The following is a 19,621-nucleotide window of genomic DNA, read 5'->3' as shown; positions in this document are numbered from 1 at the left end:
TCTTAAATTTTTTAGTACTATCATTTACACCATTTATCACATCACAACAACAATATCAACAAAACCTTATGCTTTGTTTGGTTGAAGGATAGAACAATGGAAGGATGTAAATTGCTAGGATAAAAATAAAATAAAATATATTTAGTTTTCCTTCATGTATGTTTGGTTGGGAGAATGGAAAAATGAATAAATTGTAAACTCTTTTGTTTAGTTGAAAAGAAAAATTAAAGGATAGAATATGTAATTTATATAAATTTTCTTTCATACTCTTATTACATAAAACAATTTTTTAAATAGTTTATAAGAAGTAATTTTTAAAAATAATTATAAACTTACATACTAAATACAACTAATAAAACATCTAGCAAAAGAAAAAGCTATAAAAAAATAAAAAAATAAACCTGTCATTCAATATTTAAAAAAAAAAAGAAAAAAAAAAAAAAAAACCAACCAACTTTCATAGTATATGGTAGGATTGTAAGAAAAAACCATTTAGACCTCACTGGACCAAAAATCTTGTCTTTGTTCTGGTTTTCAAGGGATTCGGTTAGTCTTTTATTTTTTTTCTTTTTTTATTTTTGTGAAAACGATTCGGTTATTCTTCCAACACTTTAAAAAAACAAAATCCAAGTCTTAGTTTTCAGTTGGTCCACCATTGAACTTGGGCCCACAATAGTCCCAACCCAGTCTCCTCTTGCCCCAAAACGGCACCGTACCACGCTCCACAGTCCACAACACACACACAGAGAGGTGCGTAACGCTGTCGTTCCGATTAAAAAAAAAACACGTAATTAGCTGTTGAGAAAACAAGGTTCAGGTTGCGTTTTCCTTTAGCAATTCGGACTGGGACTACTTTCTCAAAACAAAGATTTACGTAAAAATAAACCGAGTCCGACGAGGTTTAGGAATTCTATTTTTTCTATATATACAATCTTTCCCTTCTTTTCTTTTTTCTCACTACACCAATTAAGATTGCTCTTTGCTTTCTGTTCATCTTTCATTCATTCATTGGTTTTTTTTCTCTAAACCCAAGACCGCACGACCACTAGCAGAACAAGAAGCTAGCAGCCATGATACCCATCACTCAAAATCTGCTGCAAACTCTGGAAAACCAGAACACTCAGAATTCCACCGACTTCACGCTTTCTTGTGAGCTTCACAAGTGCAACGAAGAAGAAGAAGAAGAAGCCATGATACTTGACGGCGACGGCACTCAGAATCTGCTACAAACTCTCGAAAACCAAAACAACCAAACGCTTTCTTGTGAGTTTCGCATCAAACAAGAACAAAAGGAGGTTTCGACAGCACTGACGCTGTTTGATAAATCATGGGTTTCTTCCAATAATATGAGAGCTACTGCTACTTCCGTTTCTCACAATTCCAAAGTGGCCTCCAACGCACAAGAAGAGGAGGGCGCGTCGTCCATGACGACGCTGAGCGCTGTTTCTCCCTGGAAAATCACGAAGACGCTCACGAAGAGTGATATTGGTAGTTCGAGCCGGCTCTTGCTGCATCAAAGTCTTGTCCTCACCCATATTATGGCATTCTTTAGTGCAGACTCGGTTAGGAAGATCGAGAGTAACGGATTGAGTGTAACAGTTTTCGATCGAGACTCAAAGTCCGATTATGAGTTGGTTTTCAAGAAGTGGCCTTCGTCTAAGAGCTATGTTTTCAATGGAAAGTGGCACGAGGATTTTGTGGCTAGGAGGAAATTGAAGGTAGGAGATATCATTGGGCTTTACTGGGATCCATGCCGTTCAAAGTTCAATTTTTGTGTTCTGCAAACGGCACATTAGATGTATTAACAAGTCTGCTCTTTCATACTTTTTAGGCTTGCGTGATCTTTTATATGTGAATTAATCTTGCTAGGAAAAAAATATATTAGATTCATCTTTTCTTTCCTTAACTTTTGGAAGATTTTTTGTTTTTCCTATTGTAAGATACATCGTTAAATGAAAATATCTTTTGTTTTTTTTTTTTTTTAACACTAGTTTTTTTAAGCAATTAATCTTGTATATATTGTGGTTTGCTCAAATTTTAGTCTTTGGAATAATCATTGAATTTTTCTGTACTTGTTAGGGTGCCCCTGTTCACCTATTTTTGCCTTCTTGTTCTATATGTATTAATGTATTATGGATATTAATTCTTTCTTCAGCAGTAGTGTACACCCCAGTCCTCAAAAGTGAAACATTCTTTAAGAACCTTATCAAAATCCAAGTATGTTTTATAAGAGATCCTTTGGGCATATTGGCCTCTTGGTACAAACATGTCTTAGAATCAACAGAAAAATTCAATAGCTGAACATAATAAATAGTTTCCTTTGAAGTATCTATCCAAACCGATATAGATGTCAAAGAGAACTGGGGTACAAAAGGAGACAACTGCAGATTAGAATAAGACCTTGTTGAAGGGAATTAACATGAAATAATATGTGAAAAATAAAAATAGAGAAAACACATATCAAAGAAAAATAATCACACGCACAAGACAGTATCTACATAGTTTGGCAATTTGCCTACGTCCACGGAGTTGTAGAGATTTCACTATTATCAGGGAAAAAATACAAAGTGCGGCAGTACAGTTTTTCAGTCTCTCAAAAACTACAACGACAAACCCTAATCACTAAAACTGCATTTTCTACATCCTGTGCATAGGATTTACAATAGGCTACAAAATGGGCCAAAATATTTTCGCCCAAGCCTCCACTCCATGGACTAAGCCTCAAAAAATCTCCCATTAAAAACCACGCAACATTATTTCGGGTCGGATCATCATCCGGATCAAACACAACTAGATTTCACAAAGCCCAACACTAGTGTAACAAAATGGAAGTGAGACCAATTCCATCAATTCCTTAATTAATGTCCTCTGCTGTAGAAGAAGCCGAGAACTCTGAGTCTGGGTCATATATATATCCAGACAAATTATAGTTTGATTTTGGTTTTCTTGTGTAAGATATACAATGCCATAATTACAAAAATCAATGATGTGGATTACCTCACCGATTGATTGCCGTTAAATTTTTTCTGGGTGTAGTTGTATAGATGATTTTTTTACATCAGATGGATAGTATCACTAGGTAAGTCTTTTTTTTTTTTTTTTGGAGAAAGAAACTGATGGATTTTATTAATAAAATTCAACTATATCCAATTGTAAAATCAAATCAATATGAGATGGGACATCTTCCATCCATTCTTGAAAATCTGGTATGCATAATGCATTTTTAGCCAGACTATGAGCAACCCCATTGTCGTTTCTCTTAATGTGAGAATACAACAATCTTTCTCTATGAACATGTAAAAACCTAATACAATGAAATAAATTTACAAAACACATTTAACATCATGACTAAGTAAACCAAAGGATTCCAAAGACTGCGAATCTGCATTCAAAGCATTCATTGCAATCTTTGAAACTCCCTCTGGGGTGACATTTTCCAAACTCAGATCAACATCAAACTGTAAAGCCTTCGATATAGCCAAAATTTCAAGCTCTATGACAGTTAGGGGGAGAGGGATGATTCCGACCATGTGTGCCAAGCCTTTTCCTTGGCATTCTCGGATGATCACTCCAATCCCTGCTCTATCTTTTTCTTGAAACATTGTATCGATATAATTTGTGCCCAAACCCTCCACAATTACATCAATAGTTGATCTCCAAAATAACACTAATCCACCTCCCATATCCAAAACAACATTCATAGAATTTTGTTCCCGGAAAATCGCATCATTAGAGTTCACCTTCAGGATCAGCCATTGAGGAGGTTTCCAAATGGCACGATGTGGAGGCTGATTGGACTAATATGGTTCATTACCCTTCATTGTTGTTGTTGCGCTTTTTTCCTTGTCTGGAATATTGACCATATTAAACACTTGCCGTTGGGATTGCTGGGAATTAGAGTTAATAGGAGCAATAATTGGTGAGCTATCATCATTCCCCGCATTTAACTCCGTATCAATGCCCTTAGGATAGCTTAAAATCCCATTAATTGTGGGAGATAATGGCAGCGAAAATTTCGGGCTACCATAATTAGTGAGATTCATATCACTCCAACCGTTACTCATGGAATGCTTGTCCCCTCCCTGCCTGTAACGTTCAGCTCCATTTGACTCACCAATTGGCTCATGCACCGGCTCGGAAAGCTTCTCGGTTTGGTTCTGCTAAGTCGGTGGCTCCTTTTCCCTTGACCGAGAAGCTTGTCCGGCTTTGTTGTTCATCTTTCTCGTAGAAAAGAATCCCGGCACCGTAATTGATTTCTTCTTCGAAACCACAAATGGAGGCGCATGTAAATTGGGACAAACTCCATAGAGATTGCCCGAGTCCAAAACACTACCTTGAAATCTGTTTCCCAAAACCCCTGAAGAAAAACCCACAAGCCTAGCAATAGACTTGGTATTCCTAGGGACCTAACACCACCTTCAGATGAAGGGACCAACCAATTCTACAGTGCAAGAGAGTTCAGAGGTACACACTGAACTCTCGGGCAGCAGAGAAACTACATTTGCCCCACCTGATCTCAATATCCACTAACCTCAATCAACGACTTTGATAGGCCAAACGGCTTAATTGCGATGTGTACCTTATCACTAGGTAAGTTAGTAGAGCTGAACTCGCCAATAGAAATATTTTGTAAGTCAAAGAAAGCAAATAATAATTTCAAGAGTAATATGCTTATATATATATATATTCCCATTTGATTAATTCAAAGCAAAGCATGCCTATAATTTTTTTTATGCAAAATGCTCCTTAAATAACTGAGACATCAGGTTAAGCATACCCAAAGACAGCTAATACAATTCTGTCTTTCAAATTTAAAGATGTGTTAATGATTAATCTTGTGTGTAGTGAAATATCAAATAACAACTAAACTAGAGTACATCTTGAGTGAAAGAATAGCAGTACTGTATTGTGCTCAATTCATAGCTAATAGGAAACAAAGATCTCGTAGACTCGATCGAATTGGTCTAGTTTAATTTTATGTAAGAAGACAACAAGTATTAAATTTTAGTTTGTTTCTTTGTCTCAATTTTATTATTATTTTAAAATACATCAAAATTAGTTTTATTTTATTTTATTTTAAATAAGCTATTTTTTAACTTTTTGCCACACATTCATCCTAAAAACTATATATTTTTTATTTATAAAAAGAGTAAAAATAAACCATCGAAAACTATGGATACCCAAATACTCACTTAACTTTGAAGTTTGTGAGTTCGCCAGTTCAAATATTTGTTTATTTCTTATAATCTCATGAGTTAGTGAGATTTGACCTTTTGTTTGTCAAAAAAATATATAAAATCAAAGCTGTCTAATAATTCCTAAATTCATTTAATCCGTGAGATTCTCCATTCAAGCCTTTTAAACAACATATAAGTTGCCAAGTCATTTTGTAAGGCAGTAGTAAAATAAATAATACTTCTATGATTCTATCATTTTCCATTAAAGCATTATATTCAGTTCATTCTGTTATCTTCCATGTAAGAGTATGAAGAAGGACTTGATCTAGGAGATGAATGCTACTATATAAATCTTAGAAAAAAGCCACCAGGCCATAGTTTATCCCACTAATTGGTAACCCACATCTAAACATTTTTAACCTCTAAGCAAGCCAAAATAGCTGATCATGCAATTTATATACTTAATATTGGATTATAATTTTAATATCAGACTAAAGACAGGGAAAAGGGGATTCTTGGAGAACTTTCTTTTGGTGTTTTGATTAGCATAAGCTAGAATCAAAACCTAACATCAACAGCTAAGAAGCATGAATTACCCGCCTATAAAACAGGTTTCAGCCACCAAGGCAAGAGAAAAAAGACACTGAAATTGAGGGGGAAAATTATTTACTTTGTATTAGAAAAAATTATCAACAACCTTTACAAAAAATGTTCCAAGTGTCAGGGATCTCCCATGTTGTAAGGGAAAATTATTTTCTATAACTTTTTGCTAAATAAATAATACAAAAAACCTGGCCAGGGCAAAATCTATGTGATACAAAAGCCGGCTATACTGCATCACAAGCTCCTTGTGTAAGACCAAAAAAAGAGTATAAGACATCAGCTATTTCTTTTGCATCGTGGCAAAATTGTATGCATGGTAATATGTATAACTTCTATGGCTTTGTTTTAGAATGGCTGTCAACCTTGCACTTTGCTTGGATGAAGGTTCTCTATAAATCAAATCAATGGGTACTTTGGTTCACTGATCGTTGATATGGATCAATCCAACAATTGTCCTCCTTCGATGCATTAGTCCACCTTTTCTCGAAGATCCGCATTTCAGCATAGGATAGCAACCTGACCTGAATAAAATCATCACTCACTAATTACCTTTTAGATAATTGGTTTGGGTGAAATACAATGGAAGATGTACATTCTCAGCCCATACAAACACCAACATAGAGGAGAAGGTGTCTTAGTATCATATATGCATTTTTCCTCTCACAGCGGGTGGATTACATATAGTTATGAGACCCACACACTGTAAGATGGACAATGCACAAGATAATTATTTCACATAGATAGAGAACTTCACAGAATTGACATATTAGCAACCACTAGCATAGGAATGAATTATTAAGACTTACTTGAGATCTAGGATCAGCTTTATTGGAATCAGGTGGCACCTTCAAAATTTAAAAGAGAACACATTATACATCAGTGAAGAATCTAGTACAACTCAATCTAAGCTTTAGAAAAATGTACCAGTGCTTCTGAGTTTGAGTTTTCTTTTAAAATTAGAGCCAGGGAATCATTGCTTACCTACATGAGTAAACAGGTAGTTGAAAGTGAGAGACAACCCAAACATTCAACATAAATACCACAGACCGAGACAAGAAACTATTAAGACAGCCACTCTTTCTAAACAACTAAGTCCCAAAATAGTGCCATATAAAAATTAGGAAGATGTCCTGCCTTATTGCCACCAAGTGTGGGAAGACCCAGATGAACTATGTACTCAGAGTCAACAACACCAACATTTTTCATTCGATCCTGAAAAAAGTCCAAACATCAAAAAGATCCTCAAGAGAGTTGAAAAACGAAGCTGTAAGACAGAATATTTACCTGGGCACAATAGCCAAGCTTTCTATCAAGGCCCCATGCATGGATCAAGTCATTCTGAACGGATGGGGAAAAACATTATAGAACAATTATCAGAAAGGAAGATGCAATGCAAAGCTGAACAAAGCAATCAGATGCAGATTGAATTTAAGGTTAGTCTTATAAACTTTACCAACCAGATTCTGTTGCCTAGTATTTAAATTTACAGAAGCACTCATCATTCTCTCAAAAAATTTAAAAAAAAAAAATACAGATTCTTCAAAGACAAATACATATTTTTAAAAGCGTGTTTCCATTGCCATTAAGTTTTCAGTGTGGATTCAGGTTGACCTGTAACACATGGTTCATGCTGATTGAATCTTTTAATTCAATTATAAAAGGTCAGTTTCAATCCAGGTCCACATGGTGCCCAACTGCCCATAGAAAGAGATTTGTTTGATGCAAGATCCTGATATCAGTTGGATAGAAAAAATCTTATCCTATTTCAAAATTAACATTCTTAAATCATTTAAAACAAATATGGTTGACCTGTTCAGGCTAACACAGCTGGGGGAAAAATTGCAATCAACATAATGTAGGTGGAAAATAATCCATGATGCTTACTTAAGCGATTCAATTTGATAAGGTTAATTACATGAGAATGAAATCCTTTTGATACCTTAATTCATTTAGTGTTAATTTGTAAAATTCCTCTTTATGCAATTCAATATTGTTAAGCACCGGCGGTGACCATTATTTTTAATTTTTTATGCAGTGATGGTTTGAGTATTCTATACCTGGATCATATACCATGCACATCGCCAAGCCACCTTTGAAAACACAGGTGCCATCATTTCCACCCAACTGTATAACAGGTTTTATCCAATATTAAAATTGATGAGGATGAGAAAGTAAATGATATAACAATGAAACAGTTACAGAGCAGGTGATTGTATACCCTCCACATGGAGGACCAGTGCTCTGGGCATCACACCGTCCACCGCCTTTGAACTTATAATACCTTCTGTTATTAAAAAAATAAAAAAAATAAATAAAAAAAAAAAAAAAAGTGAAAATGTGTCAAACTCAATTGTACTGCATGCCTTCCATTACAATTATAAGAAACTGATAATAATCTGAATCTGCACAAGCCAATGATTCACAGACTGCAAAAGATGTGGCATGTGTTCAAAAAGATACTACTACTAAGCGAGCACAAAACAGACATTATTCCATTGAAGAAAGGCTGTATTACTTATCCAAGAAAAGGGGCAGTAAGTCTTCTATATGAGTGCTCAAATCTTTGTTGAATAACTGGAGTAAACGTCTATTAATGCAGTATCCAATTAGTTCTGGAAAAGATTTTACACTGACCTATGTACCCTTGATCTTTTTTTGCGTACAGTAATTGGATGATGCAACTCTGACTTATAAGGATCAAGTGCTGGCTGTGATATTTCAAGTTGCTCCTCTTGAACAATAGATAGATATCTGCAACAGATTCACCATAGTTAGGATTGGAATTTAAATCTGAGCTCATTAAAAAAAGGGGGGGTGGGGGGGAATTATATAATGCTGTTAATATCTCCAAGGTCTACAGCTAGGAACTATTTCTCCTATTATTATCGGTTATGCTTGATTTTCTTTTCAATACAATATATTTTCCTCTATGATCTCCTACAGAAGCACCTCTTCTTATGGAATAAGGACTACATTTTTCAATACAAAAAAAGGGATTTATGCATACTACCAAAAATGTTCTATTGTAAAAGAGAAATGATATAAACGTTATTATTCCCACAACATGAGAATGGTCATTAGTTTTACATTTCTAAGGATCCTATCATTTGCCTATTACACACCAGATTTTTATTTCAACATTTAGCTTAACATGTTTTGTCAAAAGCATTGATGCAGTGAGAGCTGGTGGTGGACTTTGAGAGTAAACAGTATACGACGGTCAAGAATATTCCGATAAAGCAACTGCAAAGCCATACTTACCGTATTGGGTCAAAATTCTCAACTCCAAGGTCCTCATCCCAAAGAAATATATAATCATATTCAGCAACTATATCTGGATGCATGAATCGTTTGGCAAACCACCTACATCAAGACATGGTATTGTTTCATATTAACCTTATGCATTGAGACTTGGACTCGTCCACCTCCCATTATTACTTAAACAGAAACAAAAATCTAGGAAGAATCAAAATTACCATTTCGTTTGATTCTCTGCAGACACATGTGTGGCATGTTTACTCCATGAAAAATTCCTCCATTCATCCACAACACCATCATAGTGAAAAAGCATTATAACGAAATTACTTAAAGGAAACTGCAAAAAGATGAAAAGACATTACAAAAAAAATATGAGGAAAAAAAAAATAAGGAATACAAGGGAATTAGGTGAGCAAGACCCACCTTTTTCACAATTTGGTTCACTAAATCTTTTTGCTTGATTCCAACTGCAATGGCTAACAAGTTAAGTGAAGGCTTTGCATTGTTCTGACATTGAAAAACATTGAAATGTGCACCTTATGTGTGTTAAAAACAATGGGGAAGATAAAAAAAAGGAAAAAGCCAAGAAGATCAACACGTTAGTGCAAAAGTGTATGGTTTAATGTACGTCTCTTAACTATGAAATGTTCGGAATATCTTTTTCTCAGGAAATTTCAATTTGGCACAATTACTATATAAGCATAGGCATCCACAGGGCATCTCAGTGGGTTTAGCAGGTAGTGGCAAGATGATAAAATTATTCAAGCAACTTTTGCTACATATCCTATAGATTTTGGAAAATCAGTATAATTCTTTTGTCTGGTCACCCTACCTGCTAATATTGAGAAATATAGTTAAATAATGCCATCTTTTCAGCTTTTGCTTGTCATGGAACAAAGAATGGTTTACTTCGAAAAATATGATCTCCCTTGATGATGCTACCATCATGGGCATCCCCAAAACAATTCATGCATCAGAGACAAATATAATTGATTGCCTATAATTCAAAAAGGATTTTGGAAAATTCTAATTTATTTTCAAAGATACAAGGAACTTGATGCAACAAAAAAGAACATCAATTTTGTCAGTCATACACTGGTCCTGAATCACAACTAAAGGAAAGCTTGGATGAGTCTTTAGCAATTTGTAATACCAAATTTTAATTATCATGTAATTTAACAAAATCACAACTAAAATGTAGTGAAATATTATAAAATATCTGATGATTTTGCCATCCAACCATTGAGAATCTGATCAGTGGCTTCACTTACATTTTCTGGAATGGAACCCCATAATGGCCGCATTTCCAAGTTCGATGTCTTGACAACAATTCCTTCTGGTAATGACTCACTCCCAACAGGCCTGCATCGACTCTACGGTATTTTGGGGGACAAGAAAAAGAGAGAAAAAGATAAATTAGGGAAAAAAATTCAACTTAATGTGCCAATATAGAAAGGAATTCCTTTTATTATTTTAATAAGACACACCTTGCACATATTAGAGTCATTAGACTTTGTATTCTGCATGGTAGGAGTTTCTCCCCATCTTGTGAATCTCTGCATGTGTGATTTCAAGAGTTATGATGTATGTAATCTAGTAAAGTATAATCATCACACAAATCTTTTCCATATATCAATGTGAATTTTAAGTTAAATGACAGATTTTGAAACGATATGAAGGCCAGGAAACTCAAACAATATGACAGATTTTTTTCTGACACTTTAAACCAATAAAGAAGAAGAAGAACTAAAATAATCATTAGGTGTAAAGGAACAATTTTCTAAATTAAATGTAAAAAGTGAGGCACAAAATATTTTCTAAATTAAATAGTTAACATCAGCTCAAAATACATCCCATCAAAACATACAAACTCCATCCTCAACAATTCAAAGAATATTCTCTCTAAGGAACATCAATCGCCCTCACAAACTAAAATTTATATGACCAGTAAGTAATATTTAAAAAGAGCCTATTCCGTCTGACATACATACTTCTTTGTATTCCTTTGCAACAAATGCATTACCAATGAAGTAAGCACCACAAATCAAAGTAACTGTGACAAAGAAACCGCAGACACACGGCCTACTCTTTAGATTTGAGAGTACAGGAGCCTGACAACAAAAACAAATGAGCAATAGAATGAGGAGTTTTCATCAAAATCCATCTGCACAACAATCAAGTAATAAAGGATGTCAAACGACAGGTACACCAAAATTAAATAAATAAATCAAACCCAGTTGTAGTATCATAAGTGTTCTCCCCAATTTCTGCGCACTAAACCAGTACTGGCTTTTCGGTTGAAGAGAATCACATTAATGCAAAATTCTTACTCAATTAAATTTCCAAGTGTCAATTATTATCCATGAACATGTCCTCCTTTCTATGTATCTACTAACCCGTGTTGTATTCGTATCACTATGTCAGTATGCCATCTTATGCTACCTCATTAAGTTAGCATTTTACCACATAGTTCACCAAACAGAAAATTTCAAATGCACAGTTTTACATTCTTTCCATTAGTTCATAGACATATTTGCGAGAGTATCCAGTATAGTGGCCGGAAAAATGTGTTTTACATAAAACTGTATGTAGCAAAAACAACACGAAAAATCATTTATTTGTTTGGTTTAGTTACATAAGAAATTGAAAGGGTATAACTTTGAATAATAGATTATTTTTATCATTTTTTTGGTTTAAAATATTAAAAATTCCAGAAAGTAGTTACATAAGAAATTGAAAGGTTAAAACTTTTAATAATAAATCATTTTCATTATTTGTGATCCATGGAAACAAGAATGTCTACCAAATTGAGTAAAAAATAATACTCAAAATATTATTTTTCTTTTCTTTTCATTAGGCTTTGCAAACTATTACATGGAGGCAAAAAAAATGCAAAAATATGAGATTTATTTATTTATTTTATTATGATAGATAAGATAAACTCAACATCTAATTTGAAGAATTTAAATTTTAAATTCAACCAAACTAAAAGGAGGAATAAAAAGATAAAGAAGACAAAAGGAGGGATTGAGAAAAGTAAATAAGCTAATCAGGATTAAGATCCTCTAGAGTTCTTCACTTAATAACTCCACCATGGAGTTTATAGAATCTTATCCATCCATTTTGAAATGAGTGGGCTGATTTTTTCCATGTCATCAAAAGTTCAAATAAATACCAAATTAGTGATAGTCAACTTTTGTTCAAATTTTGAAGACATGGTAAAATCCAATTCAATGGATGGATAGGATTTTAGGAACTCTATGATGGAGTTACCTTAAAAACTCTTAACAGATTCTAATCCAGCCAAACAGAAGCATTAACTCTGTTCAAATACTACTCCATGAGAACTTCTAAATTCTTGCTGTTTTCCTTTTTCTTTTCTTTTGTCAGTTATCAAACACATAATATTAAAATAACTAACTAACTTAAATTATACGAAACAGCAAGACCTTCCTTTTGCCTAAACTGAAAAGAATTGTATAATTGAACCCAAATCAACCAAACACACCCTTCTATGTTTCCTCTGTTTTCTCAGCAACCAAACGGGACACCAAGAAAATAGAAACTCAAACTCCCCAGAAAAACAAAACTAATGAAAAAAAAAAAAAGAAGAGAGAAAATCAATGAAAAAAACAACCGCTTCCAGATTCCAAACACGCCCCTTCTCTGTTTCCTCTGTTTTCTCAGAAACCAAACGGGACTCCGAGAGAGAAACTCAAACAAAAAAGGAAACCCAAAATAGAAAATTACCACCAATCATGCCCAACACAGCCTAAAACAGTTTAAATATCATTTTCTAGAAACCCCACGAAGAAGAAATATAAAAAGCTCATCTTCAAAATAAAAAAATAAAAAAATAAAAAAAAAAAACTGCACAGAAGGAAGTAGTAGAGCTATGATTTCGAACACATAAGGTATACATACATACACATATACATGTAGGGAGAGAGAAAGAAAAGGAAAGCTTACAGGGTTGAAAGTCTTCTTCATTTCCTCCTTTTTCTGTTTTGCTTTCTGGGAAAACCAAAAGCATGCACAGAGAGTATTTATACAAGTAAAGAGAGAGAGAGAGAGAGAAAGAGTCCGCCTTTTGAAATTACAAAAGGGAAGGAAAGGAAGGGAAGTTCGAAAGTAAAGAAAGGAATGGAGAGTGGAAACTATAAAGTAATGAAAAGTGAAAACCATTGAGAATAATAACAGAGAAGAATAAGTACTAGCTTTTAGTATTAATTAAGAAAAACCATATTTTTATATTACTTAAACTAAAACCCATTTTAGCTAAGCAAATAGAAAATGCAGAGGATGTTCAACAAGTTGGTTCGGTGGTGTAACGTCAACATGGTGCCGTATTCAATAAGGATAAAAATAAAGCAAATCAACCGTGTCCTAAGTAAATGTCAAGAAAACCAGTAAAAGACAGAGACAGATACAGATACAGAAAGAGACAGAAACACTATCTTTGGTTGGTGTTTAATTTGTGTTCCAAGTTAGAGTCTTTACTTTGATTTATGGGTCTTAAGAGAGAGAGAGAGAGTTAGATAAGAATAAGATAAGAAAGTGATACTGTTGTCTTTTAGTACTGTGTTCCAAATCAAAAAAAGTGATTTTTTTTTTTTTTAAGAGTTACTGTTTTTTTTCTTGCTTGATTGTTGTGTTTACTTCGGGTTAAGAGAACTTGACTTGAAACGCATTAACTAATGTTCCCAGTTACACGCGAAATGTTAGGAACTAGGTTTATGGGGTGAGTGTAAAATTTGCGAGAGATTCGAGAGTGTTTAAAGTTTTTCGGTACTCGCTTTGCTTGGCCAACATTTGTTTCTTCTATTTATTAATTATTAAAAGTTACAATACCCTTTAATTTAAATTTGATTTCGTTTCTATAAATAAATAAATTTGATTTCAAATTGGTCCTTTAAGTTCTATTTTAAAAAAAAAAATTTAAGTATTTTGTTTGGTAGGAGGGTTTTTGTTTTTATGAAAATAATTTTCAAAAATTGAATGTGAAGCTAGTTTTTAGAGAATAATTTTTATATTATGTGTGTTTGGTTTCCACTTTTAAGAACAATTTTCAATATATTGGAAAAATAATAATAATAATGTAGGTACATTACAAGGTTGGAAGGAGGGAGTATTAGTCTAAAATATGAGTATTTTAAGAAAACGTATCTCATGAGGCATTTCTCTCATAACAATATAAAATCCACACATGTTGTGAGAGGGATGTTTAATGCCATCTCATAATATAATTTTTTTGCCTTTTAACATTTAAAAGGCAGGAGAGAAATCTAAGAGGATGATTAAAATGAATTTCAATGTAACATAACTAGCTTAAAATATTATTAATTTTTAAATTTATTTTTACTTAACATATGCTTCACATAAGGCATAATTATAATATTCAATAGCTCGAGAGTAATTTTCAGTCATCTCACATAATTGTAGATGAACTGAATCCATGGTATTGCTCAAATTTATGTGGAAATATTACTATGAGAACAGTGGCGGCTTCATAAATTCTTTTCATGGTGGTCATTAAAAACAATTAAATTAAAAAAAATTAATAATAATAAAATTTGAATATATTAACATCACAAAATAAAAACATATGCAAATACATAAAATTTTACAATTTCTTTTTACAAGTTTTCATATTTTGAAATCATTGTGTGATATGATAATTTCAATATCAATGTTATCAGCTAGATCTTTTTCAATGTACACAACTAAGAAATTACTGATCTCTCATTCAATTACTAACATATTTTCTAAATAAATACTTGTAGGGTCACGATTCAGGGCTCAGGCCCAACAGGTGTGTGGTTTTGGCCCAAGAAACCCGATACAATGAATTTATAGAGAGTGGGCTTCAGAACTAAGCCTTAACGAAGTATATACTAGCTAAAATTTGGGCCATGCAGCCATTGAAAGTAAGGAAATCCCCTTCATGTCCATTAGATATTCAGTCCAAGGAAAAGTGGAGGATGTATATCGGTTCCTGCTCAAAGGCTATGGTTCTGCACTATTCTTTTGTTATAAGTTCCTTTTTTCTCCATCCCTTCTACATGGGGACTCCCCTCTCTTATATAGCTATCTTGAAGTCATTAGGGCCTTACACTTATTGATCATCTGGACCTTCACTTGAGTACCTGTCCTATCGGACATCCCCCCATCTTTCTGTGAGTTATGGTAGCCAAGATAACACTATTTACAAGTCATCTCTACATTAATGCGGCCATAAAAGTAGCTGTCATGCATTTAATGTGGTAGTTGCAGTCTCACCCTTAGTATTCTACGCTTTCTTCCTTTTTACGGGCTTGTCGGACTCATCCTTGTTACTAATACTTGTTAGGGTGAATCCTTTTAGCTGGCAAAGTGCATGTTTGAGTCATATTTGGTATGTCCGAGTAGACATTTCTCCTCGGACTGCCTTTTAAACATCTTCAGGCCCACAAGAGTTGGGCCGGAAGCCCTTCTGGCACCCACACCTTCTCCTTGGACGTGGTTGAATTTTCCATACGGAATCCAAGGCCCATTGTATGATCTTGGGCCTTTCACCCCTACAGTATTAATATAAACAAAATGCATTATTTTTTTGAAAAAATATATTACATAAATTCAACAAATTTGGCTCAAGACTATAACAAGCACTAACATACTAGCTATTTAAAAAGTATGCATTTTTTATATAAAAAAAATAGCGATTTAAAAATATGTCATTTGAAAACACAATTTAAAAAATCACAATTAAACGTTTGATTTGAGATTTTAGGCTAATTTGTTTGTTTGAGCAATTTTTGAGAAGTGGTCCACAATATTTTTGCAATACTTTTACAATAAAACCTAAATGGTAAGTTTTTACTGGTTCTATTTTGAACTTACCATTGAAATTATTTTTTTGTTTACCAGTAACAACCTACTATTTAGGATTGTTATGAAAATATTGCAAAAAATATTGTAAACATTGCATTTCTTGTAGTAATTTTTTTGTTTAACATTCAGTGGACCAAAATTTTGAAGAGATTTGATTTTATTTTTAAAGGGCTCAATTGTTATTAAGGGTGTTTAAGTTTTTTTAGGGTGGTCAAAAGACCTATATTAAGTTAAAACTCAAAATTTTTTAAGGTATATTAAAAAAAAAATTCTAGGCCTCATTAGTGCTTGGCGTCGCCCCTGTATGAGTGTATTAAATAAATGTACAATTATAATACTACACACGTTAGTAGGAACATGACCACAAGTAATACTTGATACTTGAAATTTTATTTGTGTAAGCATTTTGCATTAATGTGATTTTTTTTTTTTTTTGATACAAGAGAGAATTTCTACTTTAACTTAATCTAAATGCATATGTGTGTGAAACTCTCTTCTGAAAACTTGAACCTCGTCCCTTGCCTCCCATACCCTACAAGCATTTTTATCTTGTGATTATTTTCAATTAAGAAGTTACTCTAAAAGTATTAAGTTAGCTCAAAAGCTTAAATTAACCCCTTAAAAAAAAAACTTAAAATTACAAAAATAAAATTATAAAAGTATATTATACTAGACCAAGCTTTTTATCAAAGCCAAAAATTATAGCAAATTATTAAATCTAAACAAATAATAAAATTATTTTCAAATCCTGTAACTTTTGATAATTGGATCACTCAAAACATGCTATAATATATATATCCAAGGGCAATAAATAATAAAATTTTGATATGGTAGGAGTGTATATATGATTATCGACAAGATTAACCACACGTGTATTATTCGTACCAACTAGGTTGAAATTTGAAAATGAGTATTAAGGAGGTAGTTGTTCGTTTATCCGCATGATTAGTAAATGTCAAAAGGTGTTTCATGATGTGAGTTTCACTTTAACGTAAAGTCATCATCATATTAATTTGTATATTTTTTTATTAAATTTTTCCGTCTATATAACATGGCTCTTTGATATTACTCTCTGGTCTCAATTTATTTGTTATGTTTGAAAAGTCAAACTTTTTGAAAGGAATATCATTTATTGTCATGTCTACTTTATAAAAATGTATTTCCTTTGTCCCACTTTGTTTGTCATCTATTCCATTTTGAGATGTCCCAAAATATTGTCCTATTTCTAAAAATAAAAGTCATTAATTTACTAATATTCCTATTATACTCCTATTAATTTATTAATTCAATTTTTTGATAAATTTATTTAAGGATAGTTTTGGAAACTTATACATTTTTAAAAGATAGACAAGACAATAAATGATGTTCCCTTAAAAAGTTTGACTTTTCAAACAGGACAAACAAAGTGGGACGGAAGGAGTATAAGTTTACAAAATTACCTTTAAATAAATTTATCAAATTTTTTTTTAAAAAAAAGTTATTTTTAATGAGGCAACTAAAAAGGTGCCCCAATTAGATTTATTTATTTTTAAATATTTATTAGTTTTCTTTTCAAATAGTTTTGAAAATAAAGTAAGAGTATAATAGAAACATTAGTAAACTAATAGCTTTTATTTTTAGAAACAGGACAATATTTTGGGACATTTCAAAATGGAATAGAGAACAAACAAATTGGGACGGAGGGAGTATATGTTTTTGAGTGTATCCTATATTACACAAATTGATATCATGTATTTGGCATAAAAAGGATGAGAAATCACTGAAATTTTAGTTTTATTAGTTCTTAAAATCAAGAAAATAAAAGAAAAATATTTTAACATTAAAAAATGGATATGTAGAGTTCAATTTTAATAATAGAAGATATATGGATCAGGTCATAAGGTGTGCAAAGTGTATGGTTAGAATATGTGTTAACATGGATGAAGATAAAAGTAGAGAAAAATTGGGGAAAAATGAAGAGAAAAGCAGAGAAAAACGAAGGGGAGAGGCAGAGAAAGATGAGAGTCAGGAAAAAAAGAAAAAAAAAAAAGAGAGAGAAAATTTTTATGACATTGAGTCAGTGTGTGGTTCCAATTTTTTTAGTTTTATGGTTGAAAACATAACTAGGTGATGGGTGCCAAACGTGTGGGGTTTAAGGAATTTGAGTATTTTAAGTGATGAGTAATGAGTGACGAAAATTGAGCGAGGAGTGATGAGTGACAGTTTTCAAAAAACCAAATAGCCCCTAGATTTCACTATTGAGCAAGATAATGTGTAGGGATATTATAATAAATTAAAGCTAATTATAAAATTAATGTTATCATAGAGTCAGGCATGAATCGTATGATCAAATATAATATAATAAATAAATAATGCCTACTAGAGTCTCTATCCTTATCTATTTATTTTATATGCAGAAGACTTTATGGCATTATTAAGGAAGATAAAATCATATATTTATTAATTCAATAAAATTCGCAGGTTCATTAAAACAATAAAATAAATAAATAATCAACCAAACTTGTACTCTGAAGACAAGGTAAAAGATTTTATTTATAACCCACGTCAGAGCCATATGATTCAATTATTCTCCATGAAAGCTTCTTTTGCTTTGTTAGGCTACACTCTTTCGGGCTTGAAGAATTTGACGTGGTCAAAAATCGATTTTGGCCTCATAATTTTAACATCCTAAACCAATAATAGATGATTACTTGTTAGATCAAACTTATCACAAAATGTGTATAACACCCCATGATTACTTGTTAGATCAAACATATCACAAAATACATATAACACCCCATGATTACTTGTTAGATCAAACATATCACAAAATGTATATAACACCCATGATTATTATGGCAAACTTGTCAAGTCACCTTATTTTAATTATCTGAATTATGACATTCCTCCTTCTCTCTTGCTTTTGAAATTTCAACACAAAATGAGCTCTTCTTCAGCAAAAATAAATAAATTCTTTGCTATATACTACTAATACTTACGTTTGGATAATTAAATTTCCTGACTTATTCGACTTACATGAGTACAACTTCTTAAAACTTTCATTTTTTCTTTTTTTAAAATAGAATTTAGATTTTAGATAAAATAAGCAAATGAAAATAACCCCATTCAAACACATATTTAAATTGGTTAGGGATAGTATTAAACTTAGAGAATGTTATTTAATTTTATCCCCTATTTTACAAACCTGATATTATTTATGACTCATAGAATAGAACTAAACACAAAATATAACTTTCATCTTAGCAATCTTACCCATTTACTTCCAACAACTGCAAGTATGTGCCTTCTTTAATTTTCATTTTTGGCTGAGCATGACATAAATATGAAACACCAATATGAATAAAGAAGCATTATTGCTTTCGGTTAGAACTTAGAGGTATACCTTCTTATATGCAATACGTTAAGTTCTCTAATTTAATTTAAACATACGATTGCATTCATCAATAAAATATAAACATTTTTTTTTTCTAATAATAATTAATTTCATTGCAATTATGTGTGTGAATTTAATTAGAAAATCGAATATACTATACCTAAAAGATTGCTTAGTTTACCCATTATCTTTCCTATCAAATCAATGGATCTAGTAAACTATCCTAAGAACATACTCTTCAACAAATATTATGATAGTAGTCAAGGAATACTAGTATTAGTTGTTAATGACAGGGCACCCATAATCGCATTTTAGTTGGAACCATCATGACACACTAACG

The 19,621-nt window shown here is 32.5% G+C and overlaps 2 protein-coding genes across 7 annotated transcripts; one reads left to right on the top strand and one right to left on the bottom strand.

Moving 5' to 3' along the window:
• Positions 1-971: 971 nt before the first annotated feature.
• On the top strand, positions 972-1,796 carry LOC115974087 (B3 domain-containing protein At2g33720-like). Its single transcript, XM_031094305.1, has one exon. It carries the CDS (start codon positions 1,071-1,073, stop codon positions 1,794-1,796), a length of 726 nt encoding a protein of 241 aa, XP_030950165.1. The 5' UTR covers positions 972-1,070.
• Positions 1,797-6,134: 4,338 nt separating this feature from the next.
• Positions 6,135-13,194, bottom strand: LOC115977610. Of its 6 annotated transcripts, none has more exons than XM_031099566.1 (15): positions 13,008-13,194; positions 11,026-11,202; positions 10,526-10,594; positions 10,310-10,411; positions 9,462-9,545; positions 9,257-9,375; positions 9,042-9,143; positions 8,415-8,531; positions 7,999-8,064; positions 7,838-7,904; positions 7,065-7,118; positions 6,915-6,992; positions 6,705-6,761; positions 6,587-6,625; positions 6,135-6,301 (listed from the first exon to the last, which is right to left on the bottom strand). In XM_031099566.1, exons 2-15 carry the CDS (start codon positions 11,056-11,058, stop codon positions 6,182-6,184), a joined length of 1,107 nt encoding a protein of 368 aa, XP_030955426.1. In that variant the 5' UTR covers positions 11,059-11,202; positions 13,008-13,194; the 3' UTR covers positions 6,135-6,181. The 6 variants fall into 6 exon arrangements, with proteins under 6 accessions (XP_030955426.1, XP_030955425.1, XP_030955422.1 ...); XM_031099565.1 differs by having other exon boundaries at positions 11,026-11,149; XM_031099562.1 differs by having other exon boundaries at positions 11,030-11,149.
• Between the last annotated feature and the right edge of the window lie 6,427 nt (positions 13,195-19,621).

Source organism: Quercus lobata, chromosome 2 (assembly GCF_001633185.2).
Source record: "Quercus lobata isolate SW786 chromosome 2, ValleyOak3.0 Primary Assembly, whole genome shotgun sequence".
Classification (NCBI taxonomy): domain Eukaryota; kingdom Viridiplantae; phylum Streptophyta; class Magnoliopsida; order Fagales; family Fagaceae; genus Quercus; species Quercus lobata.
This window is presented reverse-complemented; position numbering and strand designations above follow the sequence as displayed.